The sequence below is a fragment of the Rhincodon typus genome, chromosome 34 (assembly GCF_021869965.1).
Source record: "Rhincodon typus isolate 14 chromosome 34, sRhiTyp1.1, whole genome shotgun sequence".
NCBI lineage: Eukaryota > Metazoa > Chordata > Chondrichthyes > Orectolobiformes > Rhincodontidae > Rhincodon > Rhincodon typus.
In genome coordinates this window covers 21,088,873-21,104,496 of record NC_063365.1, presented here as the reverse complement: position 1 = coordinate 21,104,496, position 15,624 = coordinate 21,088,873, and the positions used below count along the sequence as shown (strand labels likewise).

The following is a 15,624-nucleotide window of genomic DNA, read 5'->3' as shown; positions in this document are numbered from 1 at the left end:
TTGGCAGTTTGTTTTTCTGAAGAAGGGTCCCGACCCGAAATGTCAGCTTTCCTGCTCCTCTGATGCTGCCTGGCCTGCTGTGTTCCTCCAGCTCCACACTGTGTTACCTCTGACTCCAGCATCGGCAGTTCTTACTATCTCTATGGGACATAATCTTCCATGTTTACCTCTCTCATGTACTCACCTCATGTGTTTCTTCTTAAATGCATCATGAGCCCCCGATATTTGCCTCCAATTGGCAGCACGTTTGACATTCTCACCGCTTTCTGAGTTAAAGAGGGTTCTCCGGGGTCGAGATTGGACTCATCAGCGACTGTTGTGTATTTAAGGCCAGATGGGTTAATGCCAATGTTAGGAAGGATATTGGAATCTTTACTTTAAAATTGAATCGGAAAATGTTTAGACTAAAACTGAAGACAAAGTAAAAATAGGTTTGATCCATTCATTCTAATGTGTTGAGATCATTAGTTTGCAAAAGCCACTCCAATATTTTGCGCAACGTAACCAGAATTAATTTGATAAGAGGCTTTAATGTTCCCTTATAATAATGTTTGATAGAACCCAACTTTAGAACCCATCTTCATGCATCAGTGTAGAGTATACGGAACAGCCTACATAGGTGTTTGTAAAAGTAGAACAAGTTTTATTTCTGAAATTCTTTTAGCCCCCATGAAATTAATTTTGATATAAAAATTTTACAGCTTTAAATTTAAAAACTTTATATAAAATCACTTTACATTCAAAGTAATTTACAAGTATTTTGAATAATTAACAGACAAGTGTAACAATAACAAAATTATACATGTTTTTGTTCCGTTTAACATCAAACACATACATGATACTCGAAGCTGTTCTTTAACTGCACTTTAACAAATGGGAATATTATACAGCATCCACATGGGGTTACAATTGAAAAGGTTCATTTGGAGTGGGGGAGCAATGATGTTAAGAAAATTCACTTAAAATAAAAATCCAATAATTTAAATCCAATTATAAGACCTCAATTCTCAGTCTGTCCAAGCTTTGTTTTATTCTTAGAACTACAAACATACGTCATGCACTATAATCCAAAACACTGTCAGTGATGCACTCTGCATGGAGAAACATGGATTTACAATTGCTCTGAATGATGGACTTTTTAAAAGCAAAATACTTGTGGGTTGTCAATTTGACCGGGCAGAACGATATTTTGTACCAGGAGAGAGAGGAACATTTGGGCTTCAGCTGTTTAATGGTTTGCATTTATTGCCACACAAGAGGCAAACTCAACACAGTGCAGTTACAGCACCTGTGACCTCTGCATCACAGAAAGAGGAACATCTGGAACATCTGGAACATCAAATGATGCAATTCTAATTTAAATATCAATTCAGTTGATGGCTGAGTGGTTTTATTGCTAGCCTATTTATCAAGAACCCAGGTAATGTTCTGGGGACAAGGGTTGGAATCCCACCATGGCAGATGGTGCGATTTGAATTCGGTAACAAACCTGGAATGAAGTGTCTAATGATGGCCATGAAACTGTTGTTGATTGTTGGAAAGTCCATCTGGTTCACTAGTGAGGGTGAGTGCTGTGTTAGTTCAATTGGCTGGATGGCTGGTTTGCGATGCAGAGTGACACCAGCAATGTGGTTCACTTCCTGCACTGACTGAAACTACCTTCTCAAGAAGGACTGACCTTTTCAACTTCTCCCCTCACCTGAGGCTTGGTGATGCTCGGGTTACACCACCCCTAATGAGAGAGGGGCCCTATGGTCTGGTAAGACAATGCTGACTTTTAGTTACTCAAACTAACAGCCTTCCAATGCTAGGCCTTCATACAGACACCAACTGACCAAATCACAAGCAACATGTGCTATTCCATTGAAAGGATGGTGCCGTGGATGTTATGGACTAATGTTGTGTGCCATGGATTAGTCTGCTTCCTTAGATAGGTAAGACCGGAGTAAACTGAAAGGGGGTGTGCAATGACCTGAAGTAAAGCCGAGATCTTTAAGCCTTGCCAAGAGATTGAACATGGAGAAGCAAAGATTGTAAGTGCTCTAAACACATTTGTTCCATTGATTTAATGCAAATCATGGGAGAGCACGGATTTTTCCTGTGAAGTTGTAAACCCATTGCCGATTGTGTTTGTAGTTAGACAAAGCATGGGGGAGGGGAAAGTCAGGGGGATTGACCAAATGCACATAAAGACTGATTGAGAAATGGGCAATCACAGCAAGGTCAGGATCACTGGATCTTGTGGGATCCAACTTGCTCAGTCACTCCGAAGTCTGGAGGAACCTTTTATCATGAACACATATCCTAAGGAATTAAAATGCCAGGTAACAAGGATAATCTTATAGTGCACAGCCAAAATGTATTTTAAGCAGAGACCAAGTAGTGAAGTGATCAGCTTTGGGCTGAAGACAATACCAGTTTAACCGTCTTGAAAATTCTAACACAACCTGGATTGCCAAGGTGTGTCTGTTCTGAAAAGACAAAGGAGTTGGTAAATATACCAGAGGTTCATCAGAATGTGAAGAATAAAGACCGGCGAGTGGTTCCACTGTACTTCTGATGACGGATACACACCTGAGGTACTAAACCTTTACTCTTTACAGATACCAATGGGTGCACTGTGTGTTGTTGGTTTTTGATTCAGGGTGTGCAGTATTTGCAGGTTTTGCTTTCTAACCCTAACAGCTGTGTTCATGGCAGCCCCTCCTCTGGCTGTAGCTTGCTGCAGACGTTTGCAGAGTTAAGGTGTTGGGGAGCGTGGTGCACAATCTGTTTGCTTTGTGCAAGTTCCTCTGCACCTCCTTACTCACATCTTTGCTCCTCACCCGTCACCTCCCTTTCTGCAACAAGTTGCTGGTCTCTGGCAGGACTGCAAACTCCATGCTGTCAGATAGATCACACTGATAGCATTAACACCTCTGGTGTTGTCTGATAGCACATTCCTGTGTGGAGCCTAGGGACACATTCCCTTGTTGAAGAAACATTGTTTGGTCACTGCTATTTGTGGTCAGCCTGACTGGTGAGGCAGGTCCGAGGGTGAGCGACTAAAACTATACACAGCACAGGTTACTGATCTTAATGACAGTTCCAACGTGGAATTACCAGCCCTAACCTCTTTCGCAGTTGCATCCTATGAAACAACCTTCTGGTTGTTTAATGAAAACAAAAAGTGCTCGAGCCCACAGCAGGTTAGGCTGCATCCATGGAGAGAAAGCAAACTAATGTTTCCAGTCTAGAGGACTCTTCATCAGAGCTGCCTGACCCACTGCGGTCTCCAGCACTTTTTATTTTCAGCACAGATTCCATCATCTTAAGTTAGTACTCCTACATTCTTGTTATTTACTGTTGAGTATTGATGTGCCTCCCGATGGTAATCTTGGGGAGAACTAAATCTGTTTTGTTTAAAATCAATTTTAACCTCAACAGTGAGAACAACGTGTAAATGACGGCTTTTACAGCTGATAAATTTTCTGCCTTACTTATAAACAATATTTCATCAGCCAGTCTTGTGCCCAAAAATCATCAACTGATTGTGCAGTCTCCTCAATCTGTTTTCATGTACAGACTTTAGGCTCAGACAGTTTTAATGATCCTTAATTTTCTAAGGACACAACAAAGACCAGAGCACATTTGTTTCCAAATCCCATTTAAACACTCTTAAAGTACCCAACCCGTATAAACACTGGGTTTAACTTCCATAAAACAAAACAGGAACAACTTTTTTTAAACTTTTGTGGTGTATGGCTTTCACTTGCTGAGTGAGCCTATCCTTTTTTGCCCCTTTAACTGAGTGGCATTATCGGACCATTTCAGAATCACACGTAGATCGACTAGTTAAGGGTAACAGATTGCCTTCTCTAAAGGGCATTAGTGAACCAGATGGGATTCCTCCCTGCCTCAAACAATCAACCACATTTTTGTGACCATCATGACACTATATTTTAATTCCAATTATTTTTGCTGTTAACTAAATTCAAGTGAATTAAGATTTAAGCCATCAGCCACTTTTGGAATTGAATCCACATCCCAGCTGATTAGCCTGGAGTCTCTGGATTACAAGCCCAGTGTTATTACCATTATGCCACGAGTTCCCCTAGTCAATACAACATCTTTATCAAAGCAATCCTTCCAATATAGAGCCCAGCCCTGAAAGCAATGTCAAGATCAAGTTTCAGCTCCAAGTGGTATCATCGATTTGGTTTCTGGCAGCGTTGCCAATTTACCTGCTGCATTCAGCCTTGTTGTCTTGGTTTAAGGCTGCATAGATCCACAAACAAAACTGTCGAGCAGAATCTGTACTGGATTTCAAGGAGCCACAGTTGCACTCCCCACACTACCACCACCCCAAGCGGCAAAAAACGGTGACAAACCTTGAATTCGTTCATTGGAAAACCCATGTAATTTAAGGAGAATTGGCTGGGACATTAACAGGATGAATGTATCACTTTCCAACAATTTAGGAATCAACAAGAACACTGGAGAAACTCAACAGATCTATCAGCAACTATTTTGAGTGATATGATTTCTTCATAAATGCGTTCCAAAGGAGAGTCACACTGGAATCAAAAACGTTAACTCTGATTCTCTCTCTGCAGATGCTGCCAGACCTGCTGAGTTTTGCCAGAGTTCTCGGTGTTTGTTTCAGATTTCAACATCTTACAGTATGTTCTTTTTTATTATAGAATCGAAGAATAATGCCACTGTTCTGTTCTGAGCTATTTGAAAGTGCAACACAATTAGTCACACTATGTCCCATCTTATCCCCATGGCCGTGCAGATTTTCCACTTCAAGCATTTATTGAGTTCTCTTTTCAAAGTCGTTATGGTAACTACCTCTGCTGCCCTTACAGGCAGTGCAGTCCAGGGAAAAATAGCTGCACTAAGCTGGACTAAGAGCTTCAGCTGAATGTATTACATTTGCAGTCCTTACATTCTCGGATGGTACCTACACACTTAAGAGTTCCCATGCTTGTTTCAGTGGGTATGACTCCTAACCAGGAGCACATCATCGACCTGTTGCCCCCCCCAATGCAACAACTCAATGAAAACCCTTTCCCCATCCCCACACTGAGATCCAAATGACCTGTTTGTTTACCCGTTCCATACTGCTGTCTTCTGCCTTAAAACCAAACAAGATGTGGCTCCAAGAAGAGACACTCTTAGTTTTGTACACAAGGCCAACCTTGTGTGGTAAACGTTATTACCCACACCAGTCCAATAACAGTCTATAATTGTTCTATACACCTGAATGTATTACAGTGCATACTGTCAGGCACCTAAATTTTGCAATATTTTCAATGTTCTTCTTCCTCTGATATTGTGCGTCAAATCCCTCTCCCACCCCACCTATATCTGTGATCTCCTCTTCATTGGCACACTAACTCTGCCTCTTGTGCATCCCAGATTTGAATGACTCCATCAATGGCAGCATACCTCCAGCTGACTACTCTGGAAATCCCTCCATTAACCTCTTCACCTTCTTAAAAGATACCCCTCCAGTGCAATGATAGGTCATATTTTGACAAAGTTGTGAAGCACCCTGGGAAATTTTACAAAGTTAAAGGTGCTACACAAATACTTCTTTCTCGCGTTTGGAGCAGAGCGTATTTGAAACGAAAGGACTTTATTGTTTGAGGTTTGTATTGAAAGCTGTAGTACTGGATCAGAACCATTAACAGTACCAGTAATTTGTTGCATCAAACCTTAGGATGATCCACTTTAGTGACTGTTCTGACTTTTAAAACCCAGCAATGATTGTCTCGATCATTTAGTAATACTGTTTCACTCTACACACATCAGACTGTAATTTGCTGTTTGATTACATACAAAATAAAAATTAATGTTACAATCAATGCCAGCCATAATACTGACATATAATTGTTCATAATTAGAATCCACTGTTCTAGAAAAGTGATGTGTTGCTAATCAGAGGATACCAACTGCCTGAACGCCACAATGTCACAATAGATATACTGTACAGTGCTGCTAAACTTTGTTTGATTAGTGAGGCAAATAGTTATTTTAAAGCTGGCATTTTCACTGATACTGGGCACTCATACCAGATTTGAGATCGAAACATTCAACAAAGTGTTAAGTAGAGAAATCCTTGGGATCACTGGTTTTGGACCAAGTTATTCGCCTCTTTCCATTTTCTCTTCTCTCATCCCAACCCACCCGGGCACAAACTATGTCCATGTTGACATGGCCAGAAACAGGCCAAGTGACGAAGGGTTAAAATTTCCTGGAAAGGTACATTTGGAAAAAATACTGACGTGGTGCAGGATTGTGAAGTGTAGGTTTTGACTTAATCAAATCATCTCCTTGAAAGCAGCGAGTTGAGCCCTTTGTACATGAACACTAGTCTGTCAGATCCAATTGGGGACAACTCCATCTGAGCTCATCACCTTGGGCTTGAGGCCAGTGAGCAGCCCTAGTTGTTTGGCATGGTGGAGCAGACCCGAACACTGGTATGATCTGCTCCTGCTTACATTCTTCTGAGTATTTCCTTTGTCCCGGAGGCTGGGTCTCGCTCAGAATCTGGGTTTTTGAGGGGCTGATGGAATGAGTGATGGTATGCCTGTCTGGTTATTGTGGGTCAGGAGGAGAGGAGAGAGGACAGACCTGTCTGGGTATCAGCAGACAGACAGTACACTAGCTAAGTACTTAGTTTGTAAACAGTTTAGCTAATTTACACCAATAAACTCAAGCGTGTTGTCGCATGACTGGTTGATAATTGTGTTCACTCACCCCCACAAGTGAAAGGTACGGAATGTCCATTAAAGCATAGCTTGTGCTGAATGTGTCCCTACATTTTCCTTAATATGCGTCTCGGTTGAAATTCACAGTTACCTTAAAAAGATCTTTGATTTGCAGTTTCCAGCATGGCCTAATGAATGCATAAAGCTACTGGAAATTAGACGAGTGGAATGTAATTCATTTTGTATCTGTTTGTCATTGTTTTCTGTGATCAGACCAACTTCTGTTCATCTGCTTCCATGGTTTTGATCCAAAACATGGACCGTTCCACTCTATGTTTGCATCACTTTGGGGAGTCAGGCACAAGTTCTGTCAAAATGCAAGGGAAGTTAAATTCAACGTCTTCCATTCAATATCTAATTAAATGTCTTACTGGTGCATATGAAGCAGCATTGAAGAAAAGCAGTGCTGTCTCTCCAGATTATGTAAAGATTTGAAACAAAAACAGGAAGCTTCAGAGAAACTCAGCAGGTCTAGCAGCACCTGTAGAGAGAGAAACAGTTAATGTTTCAGGTCCGGTAACCCTTCTTCAGAACAGGTCAGTGGACCCAAAATGTTAACTCTGCTTTCTGTCCACAGGGGCTGCCAAACCTGCTGAGTTTCTCCACTACTTCCTGTTTTGTTTCAGATCTTTCGGTTCTTTCATTTATTTTCATGTAAAGATTTATTGTTTGATTGTAGTTGTTTTGACCTGCAGCTCCTTCAATTTCTGCCTACCTTTCTCAGGGCCATAGGTGCCTTTAAATGTGAATCAATTACCTGGAGATCAGGAGATTGCCAAGCCCTCGGTGAATCTATTGTTTTGTTAGTACCCTCAATAGTAAAAAGGAAAAGAGAATTTCCTGAAGTTGTTATGAAGCATTCAAAACGCAGTTGGACTTGTGTTATTCATACCCCTTGCAGGTTAACTCTTTGGAGAAAGAGGAAGATTCTTCATAAAGAGCTGAATTTTTGCATTGAAGCATCAAACAGGAAGTCCTTCACCAATCCCCGAGGTTGTGGGGGATGGAGGTTGCAAACAATCACTGGCCTGGGATTTTGTCCAGGGTACCGCCTTGTGTGAGGTTCCCTGCCCAATTACAGGTGACAAGTGGGCTGTCAAGGTCCAAAACCCTCGACAGGAAGAGCAGGCGACAGGGAACGTGAGTGAGCCTCTGCCTCAGCTTGAAGATACCCTTGGAAAAGTTTTTGTGTGTGTGTGTGTGTGTGTGTGTGTGTGTGTAATCCTGTACCCAAGCAGTGGGAGGTGGGGAGGGGAGGGGAGGACGAGGTTTTAGGTCTGTCTGAACCACTGACAACCCGGCCTGCAGTTTAATGGTGGCCAATTGTCAAACATATTTCGAATAGTGTAGCTACTAGCTACAATTGGGCAGCACCTTCTCAACAATCTTGAGCTCATTAATAGCCACACTAACAACCAACAAAGACTTTCAGTTGAGTTCATAACATGGATCATGTACTCTTCCAGAAAACTTCATACATTTTTAAACAGAGATCCATTCTCTGCAAACAAAGGGAACGTGTGAAAGATTTGCATCTTTGATGGACTGCTTCAGAGCTTGGGAAGTCGATAGTTTCTCATTGCTTTTGCCACGGCAATGTATCAGCCAATCAAATGTTGACTTGCTAAGTAATGCCAACCCTTGCCTCCAGCAGTGATTCTTTAAAATGTGGCATCCTTGCATTTGCCCTGATGAGTCCAACTCATCCAGCAATGTGTCTCTCTTTTCAGCAAGATTCCAAACTGAAAATAGCATAACTGCAGTGGTCACCCCTTTCAATGCATGAAAAATAGTCAAGTCTTTCACTGAACTTTGTCAAAGATCAGGGCTCATGATGATGTTGTAATATGGTTAGTACAGTAAAAAGGTTTTTTTTTTACTGTGGGATTTGGAGCAGAAATGTTGAAAAATGTCAAGAATGTCAGTGCTGAAGATAATTTGTACTTTAAGCTTTCAGAGCAGGAAGTGGCTTTCTGTGGCATCATGAGTCTGTGAGATAGCTTTTAACCCATGAAGTGGTTTTAATCATAGCATGGAATATCTGTGTTTCCTGCTGATTTGTGATTTTTTTTTTAAATTGAAAATATTTTTCTCTGTATCGCTGCAGAATTGTCAGCCTGTTTGTTGCAACGACCTCTGTTCCAAAATAAACATTGCAAGTGTGTGTTGATTATTTTCTATGTAATGGGACTACTATGTTATCATGGGCTCATCAAAGTGGCTGGTTTTGATCTTTATATTCCTGCAGTCACCAGGGAATGCTGCTCAAAGAAATAAGAGAGCTGGGCAGGATGTTAAACCATTCACCAGTTTACCACTGCCCATTCTATTCTGTCACATATGGTCAAAAAATACCCAGCGAGATCACCAGTGACGGATTGGAAAATTCCCTCAAAATGCCTGCAGCTTCACAACTCTTCAGAATCCCCGTGCAGCTACAGTCTAGTCTTGTGCACCTTCCATACTTTAGTGATTAGCCCCACTGGTGGTCAGGCTGCCCAGCCCTTAAGCTCTGGAATTACCTCCCTAAACTTATTCACCTCCCTCTCCTCCTTTTAAAACTCTCCTTAAAACCAACATCCCTTACGGTCACCCGTCCCGATATCTCCTTCTCAGGCTCAGCATCAGATGTTTTTTTTTTGCTCACACTCCAGTGAAGCGCTATGGGACTTCTTGCAACTTTGTACAAGTCGTTGTTGACCCTTCAGCTCAGTAAATCTAGAAATGAATGTAACAGACTAGTCGTGCTCGACAGGTTGTGTCTTGTGGTGATGCACCAATTATGGTACACAGCCTCGCCATCTCTGCAAAAGCGTCTGGTTGTTAACCACAACTCTACCACCTGCCCAGGTACGTGCACAATGTGTACCGCTCACTGAGTGGACTGTTTCACCCTCTCCACTGAACTTCAGTTTCATCTGTTAGCATGTTCCAGTCTTGTCAGGGTCAAATATACATTTTTAAAAACAAAATAGCCTTCTCCTATCCTGAAACCAGATCTTCAACAGACGTCTATCACTGGAACTCCTCCACCCCCCCCACCCCCCCACCCCCCCCCCCATCCCCACAGCCCCCAACTTCCTACCCTCAAGCACGTTCTTCTCTCTCTTTCTTCTAACCCACCTCCTCCTCCTCCTCGCCTCAACATCTCTCTGTCTTCCTCCCTTCCTCAGTTTGTCCCATTGATGTCCATCTGGAGGGGTAGGGGATGCAAACTTGGTTTAACATCTCACCTGAGAGACAGAACCTTCAGCAGTGGCAGATGGAGTTTAATGTAGATAAATGCGAGGTGCTGAATTGCGGTAAGAGAAACCAGGAAAGGACTTACAGTTAGTTTTTGGGCCCTGGGGCATGTTGCCAAACAAAGAGACCTAGGGGTTCAGGTACACAGTTCTTTGAATGTGGCATCACAGGTAGGCAGGGTGGTGAAGAAGGCGTTTGGCATGCTTGCCTTCATTGTTCACTGCATTGAAGACAGGACTTGGGATGTCATGTTGCAGCTGTACAAGACATTAGTGAGGCCACTTTTGGAATACTGTGTCCAGTTCTATAGGAAGGATATTATTAAATTGGAAAGAGTGCAGAAAAGATTCACAAGGATGTTGCTGCGTCTGGAGGGTTTCAGTTATAAGGAGAGGCTGGGATTTTTTTTCCCCCAGAGCATAGGTGGTTGATGGGTGACCTTAATAGAGGTTATAAAATAGTGAGGGGCATAAATAAGTTGAATAGGTGAATCTTTTCCCTAGGGTATGGGAGTCCAAAACTAGAGGGCATAGATTTAAGATGAGAGGGAAAAGATTTAAAAGGGAACTGAGGGACAACCTTTATGTGCAAACGATGATGCGTGTATGAAATGTACTGCCAGAGGAAGTGGTAGATGCAGGTACAATCACAACATTTAAAAGACATTTGGATAGCTGCACAAATGGAAAAGGTTTAAGAGGGATATGGGCCAAACACAGGCAATGGGACTAGTTTAGTTCTGGAAACTGATCAGCTCGGACAAGTTGAACCTAAGGGCCTGTTTCTGTGCTGTATGACTGTGTGACTCAGTGCAGCAGTGGCTCTATAATGGCACTGGGAAGGTCAGTACAGATGTGCTCAGGCTTGTGGACTGGGATTTCAACCAACACCCACTGGACCCCAAAAGCTTCAGACTCGGTGGTCAGAGCAGTATCCAGTGAGTCTGGGCAGATGCCCAAGAATCCAGAGCTTATCCAAGTAAGCCTTTTCCGAGGAATTCCATTGGTTTCTCCCCTCCACATGCCCGCACGTACGATGAACGGAAGAAAGCAAACTTACCGAGTGTTGGGAAAAACCGTGGTAATGCCTCAGGAGAAAGTGGAGTGTTGGGTTCAGAGAGGAGATGGCGGTCGGAGTCTGATGGAAGGCGACGAATATCCAGTGTCCTCGGTTTCACTTCAGAATTTTGGGCTGTAATTTCCTCAAATACTGGATTCTCCACACCAATAGCCTCACTGTAAATCAGGAAAACAAATTCCACATTCATCACTTTCGGCCCAAGGTCTTTAATTCCAATCAGTTATTCAGAAACAAGTTCTACCATTTCAGGTGAAAGCAAAATACTGCGGGTGCTGAAAATCTGAAATAAAAGCAGAATGTGCTGGAGAAACTCAGCAGGTCTGGCAGTATCTGTGGAGAGAGAAACAGAGTTAAATGTTTCAAGTCCTGTATGATACTTCTTCGGAACAGACTTAGAGGCATACAGCACAGAAACAGGCCTTTCAGCCCAATTTGTCCATGCTGACCAGATTTCCTAAACTGAACTAGTCCCATTTACCTGCGTTTGGCCCAAATTCCTCTAAACCATTCTTATTCATGTACCTGTCCAAATGTCTTTTAAATGTTGTGACTGTACCTGCCTCTACCACTCCATCTGGCAGTTCATGCCAAATATGGGCCACCCTCTGTGTTGAGAAGTCGTTTTAAGGTCCTTTTTAAACCTTTCCCCTCTCGCAATAAACGTATGCCCCCTGGTATTGGACTCCCCTAGCCTTAGGAAAAGGCCTTGGCTATTCGCTTTATCTATGGCGCTCGTGATTTTATAAACCTCTATAAGGTCACCCCTCACTCTCCAACGCTCCAGGGAAAGAAGTCCCAGCTTATCCAGCCTCTCTTTATAACTCAAACCTTCTAGTCTTAGTAACATCCTTGCAAATCTTTTCTGCACCCTTTCCAGTTCAATAACATCCTCCCTAAAGCAGAGTAACCAGAATTGTATGCAGTACCCCAAATGTGGCTTTACCAATGTCTTACACAGTTGTAACATGATATTCCAACTCCCTGTACTCAATGCAAGAGTGCCAAATGCCTTCTTTATCACCCTGCCTACCTGTCACATTACTTTCAAGGGAATATGTACCTGCACCCCTAGGTCTCTCTATTCAACAATACTCCTCAGGGCCCTGGTTTGTCTTACCAAAATGTATCGCATTTATCTGAATTAAACTCCATCTGCCATTCTCCGGCTCATTGACCCAGATGATCAAGATCCATTGTACTCTGAGCTAACCTTCTTCACTATCCAGTGAATCTTCTTCACTGGGGACTTCTTTTGAAGCAGAAGGATCATTTCAGACTTTAAACATTAACTCTGTTTCTCTCACCACAGATGCCACCTGATCTGAGAAGTTTCTCCAGCACTTTCCATTTTCACTTCCAGTCATTTTGGGATTCCTTTCCCAATTTTTGGCATCATGATCTTTTATTTTAAAGGATTTTGTGCCTGACTGCTGGATATCCAAAGCTAATCTGTCAATCCTTTGAGCATGTTAACCTACAGTTACTCGCCCTTTGAACTCAAGAAGTTTGACACCATCCAGGACAAAGCAACCCACTTGATTGGCACTATATCCACAAGCATCCACTCCCTCCACCACCGACGCTCAGTAGCAGCAGTGTGTACTATCTACAAGATGCCCTGCAGAAATTCACCAAAGATCCTCAGACAGCACCTTCCAAACCTACGACCACTTCCATCTAGAAGGGCAAGGGCAGCAGATAGATGGGAACACCACCATCTCCAAGTTCCCCTCCAAGCCACTCACCATCCTGACTTGGAAATAGATCGCCGTTCCTTCACTGTTGCTGGGTCAAAATCCTGGAATTTCCTCCCAAATGGCATTGTGGGTCAACCCACAGCAGGAGGACTACAGCGATTCAAGAAGGCAGCTCTCCAGGCAACTAGGGTCGGGCAAGAAATGCAGGCCCAGCCAGCGACGCCCACGTACCACAAATGAATAGGAAAAAAACCTCCTGTCGGTCAGGCAATGTGTTGTCTTAACCTTCATGTTATCAGATACATCCATGAGAAACAATCATAGATAAAGGTTATGTGAACAAGCCAAACTTTGTGACAGTAATCCCAGCCTCAAGTTGTGGTCTGCACCTAGGCCAACTATTTATTGGTGAGAGTGTGGAGAGCTGTTCTACAGAAAGGACTGCATCCGTTCTGTTCTTAGAAGTCATATGAGTAACCCAAGGTGGCTCCCCCTCCCCCACTTCCTGAGTCCACTTCTATTAACTCTATGTAGAATGGATGGATAGAGTTTGTTTCAGTGTTCGTACATCATTATAGCACAACGATGAAGTAGAGGCCCACTCCTCTGAATACCCAATGGTAATTGAAGGGAAATAAACTTAAGACTAAGATTTGTTGGTGAGTCATCTCTTTACCCTTCACAACGCCCCCATAACTATTCCCCAGTGGGCTTGCGCTGCCTCATGTTCTGGAACCTTGACTGTATTGCCTGTAAGAAAGGGCAAAGAAAAGGAGGAAATTCCCTTCAGTTTAAGAGAAAGATTTGAGGATCAATTAAAAACATACCTGTCCATTCGGACAAGCTCATGGGCTCCTGCAAAGAGAAACAAGTGAGGTAAGACTGTGAAAAATCAAAACACTGCATATGCAGGTTGCTGTAGTAAAGCCACAAATGATTCAAAAAGTTTACAAACTTAATGCATCAATTACGTTGCATATACAGCACAGAAACTGGTTGTTTGACTCAAACAGTTCTTACTGACAGTGATATCCCACTTGACTCTTCATCTTACCCTATCAGTAAAGCCATCCGTTCATTTCTGTATTATACTTACCTGACTTCTCCTTGAATCTATCTGCACAACAGGTTAAAGGTTTCTTGCCACACCGACTCCTCACAATATTGCTGACAGCAGCTAGGCTTTGCATTACTTTGGTTGTGACATGGGACAGTGTGGAGGTGGAACAGAAAAGTTCTGTGGAAAGCCTGATTACAATCATCAGCTGCTGATACTTCTGCTATTTCTACGATGCTTTTTAATCAAACACTGATGGGGACATTACCTGCTAAATTATGCTGATTAGGTTATACTTTCTCCGACACTCAAACCACAAATGCGAACATGCTTAATCTCGGCTGAAACAGACTCCACTGCAGCTTTGAGGAGCTGCTACACTACAAATACATTTTCAAACCCATGGCCATTGTCTTGCTCTTGTGGTTATTCAGGTGGATATCAAACACTGTGAATAAAACCATTCACAGAATCACAAAACTATTAGTGGTGCAGAAGGAGGTCATATGAATAGGAAGGATTTAGAGGGATCTGGGCCAAATGCTGGCCAACGGGAAGAGGTCAGATTGGGATGTTTGGTCGGTGCAGATGAGTTGGACCAAAGGGTCTGTTTCCGTGCTGTGTGACCCTCACTCCATGTAGCCTATCATATCTGCACAGGCTGCCTATGCATTTTCATTCAGCACCAACCCAGTCTTTTCCCCCATCCCACAACCCTGCACCTTGTTTCTGTTTTAAATAACCATATAATGCTTCATTTGAACCTGCCTCCTCCAACTTTCGAGGCAGTGAATTCCAGACCCTAACCACCCACTGAACGAGAAAAGATTTTATTTACCCTCTGCCAACACCAGCCGATTAGCTCTGACTTCTTAGCTACTGTGGAATGATGCTGTGGCTAAAATGGGTGCTCTGTTTTCTGACATAACAGAGGTGCATTTCCAGCAAAATTAATTGCATCTATACAAGGCCTGACACACATGATAAGGAAATAACATAAATGCAGATCTCTTACATTGATGAAAGTTTGGACACCTTCATTGGTGTGAATAAGAAAGCCTGTTTGGGTACAAAATGCCATTCTCTCAGATTTTTCACAAGTATCTGTTTATGAATTCTTCTCTGGTGCTCATGTGCCAGAAAAAAACTGGTCAGAGAAACGTGCATCAGGACAAAACTGACTGGTGGGCGTATATTCAGTCACTGTAATTTCTGCTAGACTTTAAAGGGAAATAAAAGCAGAAATAATGTGACATTGACTGTAGGACACACCTGAAAGGGTGACACTGATAGCAGAGTGTATCTGAAAGACTGACAGTGATGACAGGGGTGTGGGGGAGCTTGAGAGAGTGACAACGACAGCAGGCACGTCAGTATAAGTTGGGGATCCCCGGGAGTATGTCTGTAACTGCAGACGGTCCCCTGGGGGCAGAGCGTCAGTATTTACAGGGGGTGCCTGGGGTGAGGGGGAGGTGTGTCAGTAATTGTTAGGTTTTGCCAAGAATACACCATTAATTGTGGGGGTTTGTTGAGAGTGTATAAATGTTTGCAGAATTTCCCATATGCAGATAAGCAGCAGTTATGAAATATTTGGCCTCATTACCAATATCAATCCAGACCTTTTGCATTTGCGCTGTGTAGAGCTGCAGTAAGTGCCCGAGTTGGTTTCTTACTTACTTCTCCTGGTGGCTGCACCCTGCCTCTGTTTGTAAATGAGGAGCAGAATCAAGGGCAGAGACAAGATGCCAATGACACATCCCATGGTGGCGAGAGCAGCAGCTGTGGTGGC

General features: G+C 42.9%; 2 protein-coding genes across 3 annotated transcripts in view; one reads left to right on the top strand and one right to left on the bottom strand.

Annotated features, from left to right (window-relative positions):
- The window catches only part of LOC109920365 (cadherin-23-like), a 63,209-nt gene extending 54,267 nt beyond the window's left edge, over positions 1 to 8,942 (top strand). The window contains exon 11 of the mRNA XM_048616338.1: positions 7,660 to 8,942. Within this exon, the coding sequence (XP_048472295.1) occupies positions 7,660 to 7,695 (36 nt within the window). The 3' untranslated portion in view covers positions 7,696 to 8,942. The remainder of the gene's footprint in view (positions 1 to 7,659) is intronic.
- The window catches only part of vsir (V-set immunoregulatory receptor), a 57,363-nt gene continuing 42,359 nt past the window's right edge, over positions 621 to 15,624 (bottom strand). For both annotated transcript variants that reach the window (XM_048616341.1, XM_048616340.1), the window contains 4 exons: positions 15,513 to 15,623; positions 13,606 to 13,633; positions 11,061 to 11,236; positions 621 to 7,065 (listed from right to left, as the gene is read on the bottom strand). In XM_048616341.1, coding sequence (XP_048472298.1) covers positions 7,040 to 7,065; positions 11,061 to 11,236; positions 13,606 to 13,633; positions 15,513 to 15,623 — 341 coding nt within the window. In that variant the 3' untranslated portion in view covers positions 621 to 7,039. The remainder of the gene's footprint in view (positions 7,066 to 11,060; positions 11,237 to 13,605; positions 13,634 to 15,512; position 15,624) is intronic.